General features: G+C 37.4%; 1 protein-coding gene across 1 annotated transcript in view; it reads right to left on the bottom strand.

Annotated features, from left to right (window-relative positions):
* BRWD3 (bromodomain and WD repeat domain containing 3) overlaps positions 1 to 9385 on the bottom strand; it is a 161700-nt gene extending 152315 nt beyond the window's left edge. Inside the window, exons 1-4 of the mRNA XM_012790329.3 lie at positions 9109 to 9385; positions 8924 to 8982; positions 8689 to 8718; positions 8208 to 8267 (exon numbers count right to left, since the gene is read on the bottom strand). Of these exons, the coding sequence (XP_012645783.2) occupies positions 8208 to 8267; positions 8689 to 8718; positions 8924 to 8982; positions 9109 to 9139 (180 nt within the window). The 5' untranslated portion in view covers positions 9140 to 9385. The remainder of the gene's footprint in view (positions 1 to 8207; positions 8268 to 8688; positions 8719 to 8923; positions 8983 to 9108) is intronic.
* Between the last annotated feature and the right edge of the window lie 2619 nt (positions 9386 to 12004).

Raw genomic sequence — 12004 nt, forward strand, 5'->3', positions numbered from 1 at the left:
GTTTCTTCTAAATCAAACTTTAGGTCTTATAAGTGATAGTTAAATGTTTACTTGAATACATGTGCTTTTGATTAAAGCTGGAAATTATTAAAGGTGATCTTTTCAGATACAATAACTCTCATTATCTACCCTGGGTACTTTTATAAAGACATTTAATAATTCTATATTAAATTTATGTGTAAATGTAATGGTTCATAAAATGTAATTTTTAAAGTATGTATTTTAAAATATTCTACAAAATTCATAACATAATATAATAAACCACTCTTTTTGATTAAAGTTCAAACATTCTAATCTCAGTCATTTAACCACATTTCTCTCTCTGGAATATAATGGCTAACTAGTAACGCTTAAGTGCTTTAAGATCTGCAGAAGAAAAGCATTCTCTAAAAACAAAGTTTAAGAGTATAATACAAACTTCTGTGTTATTCTATAAAACAGCTCTAAGGAGTTAAATTATAGAATCTTTGAATTGAAAAGCTCTTTATGTATAATCAACCTAACTCTACAGCTTACAGAAAGGAAAACAGATCCAGACAAGTGAAGTGTCTTGTCCAATTGTCACAATGAACAGAATGGAATCTGGGTCTCTCTGCCCACTGCTCTTTCTACTACTGTCCTATTAAGGCAGCTGAAAAATGATAAAGATAGAGATAATTAATACAAAGGCTGCAAAGAAATGAAAACTATAAATCTGAATAAACTGAAAGAAATTAAATGAATTCTAGAATATAAACCTTCTTGATAGGATGATTGGCTAATCTAAAGAGCAAATCTAACAACCAAATTACCACACTTCAGAATCATTATGACAACTGAGAAGAAGAGAGAGCTCACTGGGATGATCCTACTCATCATAATTAGTTAAAAGGAATCCAGCTGGGCACTGAATAAAATGTAAAAGGTAGCTAATCTCAGGAGGCCAGGCCTGCACCAAGAGCTACATTTGAAATACTAATTTTCAGATGGCAATAATATTCTTTTTACCCTGGCTTTTACAGAGAATAGGATCTGACAAGCAACTCTAAAAAACTAACATAACAGAATTCTGTGTGTTTGTTTTCTAAGTAAGACCATGGCTACAGAGGTAAAATGAAGAATCAAACTGAGATCACATGCTCAAGAAGTAAAATGAAACATTTTCCCTGGGATTTTTTAATTTTTTTTTTTTTTTGGAGGAGGAAGATGAAATAGGCACATACAAAAGTTAGTCACGTAATCTTTTGATCCTTAAGGACAGGAAATAAAATGGATTTTGAAAAATAGTGCAATGCTTTCAATATATCAATATAAATGTAGTATAGAGATAAGCATGGTACTTTGAAGTCTGACAGCCTGGATTATTCAAGCTCTAAAATGTACTAGCTGTTACTCTTTTCTGGTAGTATGATACAGGAAAAGACTTAAATTTGAACCTTTCCAGAATCCCCAGTTCCTGCTTAATGTGACCTTGGACAAAGTTACTTTGCCTTTCCAAACCTGAGCTTCCTCATCTGTAAAAAAGGGAGTAATGATAACTATTTCATGTGATTTGGTTAGGACAAATACAAAATCATTCACTCATGCATGTATTCATTGAGACATTTAAAGTATAGGGATACAATGGAAAGAAGATTAAACTGCTGCCCTAAGGGAACCTATAGTCCCAGTGGAGGAAACTAATAAATAGAAACAAATCAAAGCTGCAAGTGCCCAGAGGTTCTTAGAGACAGCTAAGGAAGCAAAGAAGTACAGTTCCTAATTTTGCCTGGAGGTAAGGGTTCATGTCCAATTTCACACTTGAAGGACAAGTGAAAAGTTCACAAGACAGACAAAGGGGAACAGAGGGCATTCCAAGTAAAAAGAAAGGCACCCTAACGCAGTGAAACACTTTGCACAGTGACTAAGCACATAATGGCTCCTCAATGTTTAAATGCTCCCCCATAGTGCTGTTTTAAAAAATGAAAAACTCTGTCCAGAACATCATCTGATCTTGAAGGAAAAAAAAATACAAATACTTGTACAAAAAAACAAAACTGGAAGAAAATGCAAATATTTATAAGTAGTTTTTCTTCTTGATATTTTTCAGTAAAATATAAATTTCTACAATAATCTGATACTACACCTTTATAATTTAATTGTTGGGTTTAATGTCTGCTGAATTTGAAGGAGGAAAGGAGAAAATTTTGAAGGAGGACACGGGAAAAAGGGCAGAAAGGGAAAGAGAATAAGCAGGTGTTTCTCTAGTCATAGCACTGGTTAGCAGAGTGACCTACAAAATGTTCAGATTTCCTATCACTCTCCTTTGAACATGTTAATCATTATGCAGAACATTTCCTTTTCTGTTTTTGGTTTAAGATTTCTTCAGGAAAGAGTCAGAGCAACCCTCCTAGGTTCAAGTATCCTCTGGGTTATACTACCTTAAGAAAGCACTACAAGGTATTATAAACCTGAGGGAAGATGAAATCAACACAAGGACAGAGCACCCACCCACATTCTAGAAGTTGCTCAGTAGAGAAAGTTCCAATAAAAGAATTTAGCACCATCTAGATTAAATAAATCTGTATCATGCTTCTAACAAAAGTTAAGAAAATTGAACAAATAATTGAGGGGCACCTAACTAAAAAGCACCATGACAGATATTAAAGGGCATGAGAAAATATCTTAAACAAGGTAACTTAAAATGCAAGGAAATAATTATCAATAATACATAGAAAATAAATTCAGTTTAAGATAAATCATAAGGGTTGAAAATCCCTGCAATAAGACATCTGAAAAAAAATCACACCATACCTCCCAGTTCTTAAAAAAGTATGAATACTACATCAGTATCATACTGAATTATTTGTCTGGCATTCATAAAAATGCGAATGACACTAAATATTTTTGGTGTACATTCCTTTTTTGTGTAAGTTAACACAGACACATTTCAAAACACTCATTTCAATTCTGACACATTTTAAACACCCTTTTATAATATGACTGTTTTATATGCCCCTTATCTCATAAAAATGTTAGGAAAATTAGGAGGTGATAATCAGATAGCTAAGAAAATATAAATGCTAGGGTCATGGTTCTCTAGATTTCCATGCTAGTCATTCAGCCTCTCTGTCCTAATTTTTAAATGTAGTAAACAATTCAGTTGCACAGCATTTATAACCAACAAATGGCATTGTTTCAATGTTTAATTCGTTTGGTACACACCACAACAGGTAGGGATTTTCATTTTATAAATGAAGAAATTGAATCTGTGAGAGATTAAGTAACTTGCCTAGTGTCACTGAGCTAGTAAAGGCTATCTTTCACACTAAATCTCGGGTCGTTTCTATTATCCACAAATTACATGTAAGAAATGTCAAACAAGGGCATCTCTAAATTATGACACAAACACTAAATTGTCTTTAGATTACTATTTTGCTCCCAACCAAAAAGAAAGTATTTATTAATCAATAAGTAATCAACATCAGTAATAAAACAAAAACAAAACAAACTAAAACTAATATTCAAATGTGACAAAGATGCTTTCGGAACAAAATTTTGTAAAGCAAATCCACCAAATCCAACTCCCTAACAGCAGCTCTCTTCATTTATAGCATCATCTCATTTGTACTGAGATACCAATTTTCCTAAGATTAATGATAAATATCCAAAAGGATCTTAATCATTGAAAGTATGTTCCTAGAGCCACAAGTGTGTGTGTGTGTGTGGGGGGGAAGGCCAAGGATCTAGACAAATACCTGAAGCCAACATGTTTCAGAAAGCAAGAGTGTACACGTGGCTCAAGCAAGTTCAGTAGTCAAGAATACTGGCTTCAGGATACTGACTGCTCTCTACCATAAGACCTATCAGCTAGCATTACATGCATACTACACTGCACTGGAGTTGAGCAGCACATGCTTTTTGGTTTCCCATGATGCATTCTGTTTTTCCTAAATATGGCTGTGTGGCCACATGGCAGTTAATAAATCACACATGCTTCAACTGCTTCCACACTTAGAGATGCAGTAACTATCCTATTAGTACTCAAAGCATTAAGATATTACTAGTAATTACAGAACAACAGCTAGTTAAAGAAAAGAATACAGGTATGTCAGGCATTCAAATACAGTGTTTTAAAGTAGTTGGTGAGGATGAAATGAGATAATGTGAAAACACTTTAAACCTAAATGTGTTATATGCAGATGCAAGTTCTTATAATAACATGGATCATCATAGGTGCATGTATTCTTTTTAAAAACATAATCTTCATAGAAGGTTTTTTTAATAGCATAAAATTACTTCAAGTATTTTGTATATAAAATGAGTGGAATATGTCATTCCAAATGTAAGCACTAACTGGTGCTTTCAGTTCTATGGATGAAAAATGTTGAATAAATGTAAAAGGATATACCACACCTAAAGATATTTATGGTTTTAGTTCAGTCTTATGACAAAAGTCCCCTTAAAGTGATTTAAAAAGCTTATAATGTGCCTTTTAAAAAGTTTCCAAATCATCATTTCAATATATAAAATTTATAGATTAACAAAAACTGTTCATTTAAACACACCGACACGTACATCCATTGCAGTGTGTCTTGACCACACTAAAGCTTCAAGGAGTAAGCAATAAAAATATCCAACAATTCAACAGGATCACCACAAATGAAAGGACATCTGTAATTATTTAAATTATCTACCTTAAGATGAATTGCAAGAAGCACATTTAATTCTACTACGTTGTCAATAACAGTCAACTAGGAAGCAGAAAATAAAGAAAAATGCCTAGATCAAACTTCAGAAACAACCACAACTTCAAAATTCTCCCTCTATCATTAGTTAAAATTCTGAAAAATTAATTCATAATGTTTTTTTTTGAATGCCATATTTAAAAAACCTTATAGTTCAACATAAACTGACAAACAAATTTCATGTACAGACTCATTTTGTTTAAAGACACTTCAGATTTGGAGATGTCAATACTCGCCTGCCAGTGGCTTTAACAAACAAGCACCTTCCCTTGTGTTTCAAATTACAAGTAAAACACTAAATCAGATGTCCATTTCAGAAAAAGGGGGATTTCTAGAATCTGTAATAGTAACAGCAGTAATAAGGTATTGAAGAAATCCAATTTATCCTTACCTTAATATTCTTCTAGATAAATCAAGTTAAGCATTACAGACAATCAATTCAAATGAAAGTAAACATACAAACAGAAAGGCAGAATTTTTGTTTCAAATACGCAATATATGTAGCTATGCAAGCCAATTCAGTACATTGATGTCCTTATTTATAGTCCTGTACTTTGTTATACATTTGTATTCTTTCCTTTTCATACCCCAGTATAGCTTAAGTTTGAAGTATTGCTATACAATCTAATAAACCAGATAAATCAAGATTATACTATTTATTAATAATTTACTAATACTTTATTAATACCAAATTTCAACTCAAAATATGTACCTAGGTCAAAAGACCACTAGATAAATCAATTTTTCTAATAGCACTTTAAAAAGTACCTACCCCATCTCTTCCACAATGAAGCCACTCAAAATCAGAGATCAGATGTGAAATAATTTTAACCAACAATACAACTGATGAGTCTAGCAATCAATCTAACACTACACATTCAGTTCTCAGCTACTACAGGCTGTTCAAATTCTCACTCAACCCTCCTCCATCTTCCCTTACAAAGAAATCCATAGGCAGAAAACAGACATTTGACTTCAAAGACCATGGTATCAAAAAGTATTATCCCTAGAAAATCTGGATCCCAGTATGGAAAATAAAAGGAGTCTCCTTTTCTAGTATGAAAAATATAAAAAGTAAACGAAAAACAAAAAAGTTACACTACTTATCTACAGATAATATTCACACAATAGAAGAAATTATCCTTGTGCATAAAAGAATGTCTAAGAAAATACAAAACAGAAAGCAGTCAATTGAAAAGATAAAAGGTTAAAATCAAGTACATGAAAGGATATATAAATGGATTAACAATTTAAAAAAATTGTTAAAAGGTTAAGCCTCACTAATAATAAAAAAGCTACTTAACTAGGAGATATTCTCACCTATTAAAGATACCAAAAGATTTAAACCTATAAAAATACTCATTCTAAGTACCTAGATAGTGACATTATAAATTAGTACAATCTTCTGGAAAGCAATCTTACAATATATGACAAGAGCTATAAAACTCATGAGCCCCTTTGACCTGATAACTCTACTTTAGGGAATAAAGTCTGGGGAAATAATAGGGGAGGAGGGGGGAGTGTAAGAAAGTAGAAAAAGAAAACCTAACTATGCAAAGATATTAGTGAAAAACTGGGAGTTGTTTTCAATCACAGCATCTTAAATACAACAGAATTTTTTCTTACCATTAAAAAAATGATGACCAAATACACAGGTAAGTATATGTAAAAGTGTTAAGAAAAATACAAAGCACAAAATAGATACTCATCACAATTATGTAGAATATGCCTTCACAAAATAAGGAGGGGGGTAAAAAGTCCATTAAACTGAGGGGATTTTTTGGTTTTTTTGTTTATTTGTTTTTGTGGTAAGGAGACTCTCTTTTAATTACTATAATATTCATGTATTGTTTATTACTGTCAAGTTAGTTTCAGAAAAGTTTTTTCCTTTAGGTCTCCTTTTGCTACTTGCTTACAAATGGTCCTTCTTGCAGATGTATATAGGCTGTGAAAGGAACAATGTAACAGAAAACATTTCAACACACCTCAGTATCAAAACTATATGTACAAATCCCTTCAGTAATTTATTAAGTGTTACAACATATATTAGTAGGCTCTGTTTTTGCCCTTTTTGGAGGGGAGGGAAGGACTTAAGTCTAACAAAAAGCCTGACTATAAATTAAATAACCTATTAATATATGCGGTTTTTCAAAACTAATTTTTATCCACCTGAGAAATTGTTACCATTAATAGTACAAATGGTCAAATTTACCTTTATCACAATTAATGTACTATCTTCTGTGATTTACAAAATATAAAAAAAAATTTATTCAGTAGATTCGGTAATAATTAGTGTGGCTTCGTTGCTGTAATATAATAAAAAGAAGAAGAATATCAAATGAACACTAAAGCAATTTAAATATAGTGTTATTGCAAGCAAATTTTAAATCATTTTATTTATATTTAGAGTCTACCATACCACTCCAATTTTAACTTTGTCTGATTTTCCTCCACTTGGATCTTATTTGAAGGATAGGTAGCTGAATTCTGATTTTAGTAACATCCTTTTCTCCTTTCATTACCCTCCAGTGCACCATGGCAGTGGCTAACACAAGGGAATCTGTCCCCCTCAAAATAAAAAGGATCACCTTTTTTGTGTGTCAATGCTGAACAGAGGTGCATTTATACTGTAAATTATATTTGTAGGAGAAACAACACAGCCAACGCAATGCCTTTGGTCCTTTACTAAAGTATGTTCTATTCTAAAATATGCCCATTGTTGTCTCCTTGTAAATCCAAAATTGTGATTCACCAACTCTCAAAAAGGTCATTATTCATAGTTTTTATGTAGTGATAATGCATATATACAAATGAGATGTACTGATGACATGATGAGATATTTTCTAAAATCTGAAATATATAACGATTATGCTTTTATTTGGTAGTCCATTATGTAAAACTAGCAAATTCTGGAATTGGCTCGATGGCCCTTATTTTTAATTATGTGGTTTTTCCCTAACCCAGGTCCGTCAACTCCCCTCCAGAGCCCCTTCTCTACCCGCCTCCCTCCCACCCCGCACCAAAAAAAAAAAAAAAAAAAAAAAAAAAGACCAAGCCTGGCCTCAGTTCCCGTATTTCAGGCCAGGACCAACCAGAAACCAGTTTTCTTCCACTAATCCGGAACTCCGGGCTGTTACCAACGCTGTCATTGGCCAGCGTCAGTCCTTGGTACGTGCCCCAAGATAACCCCCTGGTTTCTCTCCCTTTTCCCTGTACAATGGGCCTTCCCCGATGTTTGTAACATATTCATAATCCACAACACAGCACCTCTGATAACCAACTCACATTCTTCAAAGTTTTCCGGTGGAAACAAGCTAGGCCGTGGGGAGGGAAGGTACCCTTTCTCCGACTGGCAGGGAGGGGGGAAGGGGCAGTCGTTCTTTGGCTCCGCACTGAGCTCTAGAGCCGAGTTGGCTGAGAGGTCGGGGGCGGGTTGGGGGTACAAGGTGGGGAGGGAGTGGAGAAAGAGTTGGGTTAAGTTGAAATGAAAACTTTACTCACCAGATCCTCAAAGCTTCTTCGGTGCTCTTTCCCCTCCCAATCTAAGCGGCGCGGAATCAGCTGGGGGCCAGAGGAAAAGAAAGGGGAAGGGGGGGTGACAAATGATGAAGGTGAAGCCTCAGCTCCCCATCAACAGAACCCAGCCTGGATCCCGGTTCTCGACCCTTTGGCGTCTTTATTTCTCTTGGCCCGATAGCTATTGCCTCAGAGCTAGTGGAGGGGGGGGGCGGGAGCGGGGAGGGCGGCAGAGGAGGAGGAAATCCTGAATAAACGCTTCCACAAGCATAAAGAGGGGGCTAGTTAAGACCCCAGCGTTGTCCGCCCCTTTTGAGGGAAGAAACCGGTTCACCCCGGTGACAACAGCTATGGGTTCCCAGATCGAAGCCTCCCTCCCGGCCCCTGTCCTCCGCCCCTGTCTTGCCCTACCCTTCCTCCAGTCTCACCCCAACCCTCCCCACCCCTTCCCGAAGGGGCTCCGTACCTGATGCTCCTCGAGCTCCTGCACTAGCACCTGAGCAAAAGGGAAACACGAATATGAGGAGCAGCTTGGGCCATCAACCCATTCCTCCCTCCCCACTTAAAACCCAGCCGCTGACCGTAGGACTAGTCAGGGCCGGCCTTTCCCTCACCCTCAGAGGAACTGCTCACCCCACTGCCTCGATTTCCCCATTGGGACCATTCCCCCCACGACTCCCAGATCTCCTTCTCCCCCTCACCTGAGCAGATTTGTTGCAGGGTCCGGACTGCAAGAACCTAGCGATCAGGTAATACAGCTCTAGGAAGAGGGGGGAAAAGAGGTTGAGAAGGAGGCAAAGAAGAGAAATAGAAGCTTTTTCAAAAGAAACTGACAGCAGTCACGCTAATCCCCCACACCCTTAGCCCCCCGGACACAGCTACCCACCGGCTTCGATCTGGGTAGGTGCCGCCGCCATCCTTTTCCCGAGGGGGTTTGGGGGTTTCGCTCCAGAGGGGCTGGCGGGGGCGGGTGGGGGCGCTGCCTCTATTGTGGTGAAGCCCCCATGCCCTGGAGTCCCGCCGCTTCCGCCGCACTCCTCGTCCCAGTTTCGGTCTCTCTCGGATTCATCGCATCACGTTTCGACCCATAGATATTCTAGCCCAAGAGCTGAGGAGGCGGAGGAGGAAGAGAGAGAGAGAGAGTGAGAGAGAGAGAGAGAGACAGAGAGAGGAGAGAGAGAAGAAGAGGGAGGAGCCGAAGTGGCGAAGGGGTGGGCGGGGGCAAAAGGGGGTGGGGAGAGGGGAGGGTAAAAACCATGAGAGGGTCCTGCAGCGCTCGCTGTTCGCCGCCAGAGGCACTAACGCAGTGGCTGGGCCTCAGATCTCCCAGAGGGCCAACGGTTGCCTAGCTACCACTAGGAAGGAGGGGGAGGAGCTAACTGACGGCCGACGCTCTGGCAACCGCTTTAGAACTCTGTGGTCGTGTTCGCGTCCGTAAGCTCCAGAGTGGCTTGCCCTTCCTGTGAGGGCAATCCGACTTTTTCCGGTCAGGAACCCTTCCCTCTTGGGTGATCTTGAGGAACTTGTGAGGTGCTTACTGGACTCAGCTACTTCCTTTGTTGTCCTCCGGGTACCAAAGGAGTTTTGTTTTTTGTTTTTTCTCTCCCACACGGAATGGAAGCTAGCCGGTTAAAGGGTTTTATGCCTGAGGGAGGAAAGGGAGCTCCTACTTGTTTCTCTTTAAAATGATTTTCTGTACCAAATGAAAATGCTGTACTTAACAGTCCGGAGTAAGGGGCTTATATAATTGTAGAAGAAGACCACTTAAATGTTCCTCATTCCGATAAATACTGCATGAGAACTTTGCAGTCAGCCATGAAGCATTTTCCCCCTCCTGAAATTTAATGCATGCTGTATCTGTCCCATTCCATTCCTACAGGATAATTTTCTATTGCTTTTTTCAATACTGCCAAAGTGATTTACATTAACCAAGGATTTTTATATATTATTGCTTATGTCTATACAAGGAAATTTTCTACAGGTTTGAGACTACATTTCTTTTGTTTAATACATAACTTCAGCTCAGTACATCACTAACTTTCTGTATTTAGTTACTGAAATCTTCAGTGATCAAAGGGTTGGTATAATAACTGACACAGATATAGTAAACTGGGTCCTTTCCTTGGCTACCTTCTCTTAACATCCTGTTCCCACCCCATGCCTTGACCAAAAGAATTAATAGAAGCTGAACCTGATAAGACTATAAATGCTAGTTACGTTGCATATATTATTAACATTGAAATATTTAAGTTTGAGGGTTCACCTTATATATTTAGGACTGTATTCTTAGGATTTTGGTTTCCTCACTCAGAGCTTAGCCATTGACCACAGTAGGCCTAGAATTCCATTAAGCTGACATAAACTTACCCTACATTGATTAGCCCTTACTCTGGTCATTTTTTTGACCTCAGAAAGCAATAACCACACAAAGTGTAAAATGATAGGTTTATCTTTGGTTGGTATGCTGTGGTGCTTGACAAAACAAATACTATTAAAACAAAAAATAGATATTGAAAAAATACATAAGACCCAGACAACTCATTGTGAGTAGTTTAGTAAGAAGACATCAACTATCTGGTATATATACCAGACTATCTGAATAATTTTTACAGTTCAAGTATGATATACAGGTCAAGTATCCCTTATCTGAAGTGCTTGGGAACAAAAATGTTTTAACTTTTGGATGTTTGTGGGTTTTGGAATATTTGCATCTATGTTAATGAGATATCTTGGGAATAGGACCCAAATCTAAACACAAAACTCTTTTATGTTTCATATACACCTTATACACATCGCCTAAAGATAATTTTAGTCAATATTTTCAAATTTTGTGTATCAAACCAAGTTTTGCCTGCTACCCTTCACATGAGGGCAGATGTGAAATTTTCCACTTGCACCATCATCATGTTGGCCCTCAAAAAGTTACAGATTTCGGAGCACTTTGGATTTCCGATTTTCATATTAGGAATGCTCAACTTGTATATAACAAGCCAGTGTCATGTACTAAGCACTTTATGTGCTTTATGTCATTTTATCTTTACAGTGATCCTAGGACATAAGTTCGTTCTATTGTTATCCTCATTTTACAGATGATAAAAATGACTATGATTCTGGACTATTGACAATCTTTGAACCTTATTCCTTACCTGTAAAATGTGAGTAATAAATAGTACTTGTCATGCCTACTTCACAGGCATTGTTGTGACAGTCATGTGAAAATATATTTGTGTACTATTTCAAAATTTATGTGGTGCCGTTATTCCATGATTACTTCTGTATCAGTCTAGGCACAATCAGGAGACAAAAAGCACACAGTCATTTGAATAGGGAATGTTTAAGATAAATAATTATTAATGTTAAGAGGATATTGGAGTAATGAGGGATTAGCTAATGAGTAAAGAGAACTCTAGGCCAGGTGCGATGGCTCATGCCTATCAGCCTAGCACTTTGAGAGGCTAAAGTGGGAGAACTGCTTGAGTCCAAGAGTTTGAGATCAACCTGAATAAGAGCAAGACCCCATCTCTACAAAAAATAGAAAAAGTAGCCGGGCATGGTGGCATGTGCCTATAGTAGCATCGGGAGGCTGAAGCAGGAGGATCGCTTTAGTCCAGGAGTTTGAGGTTGCAGTAAGCTGTGATTACTTCACTGCACTCTAGCCCGGGGAATAGATGGAGATCCTGTCTCAATAAAAAAAAAAAAAAAAAGGAATAATCAAGCCTGGCAGCACACCAGGAGGTTAGCAGCAAGCTTCATCTGTATTTATAGCTGCTCCCCATTGCTTG

The sequence above is a fragment of the Microcebus murinus genome, chromosome X, assembly GCF_040939455.1.
Source record: "Microcebus murinus isolate Inina chromosome X, M.murinus_Inina_mat1.0, whole genome shotgun sequence".
NCBI lineage: Eukaryota > Metazoa > Chordata > Mammalia > Primates > Cheirogaleidae > Microcebus > Microcebus murinus.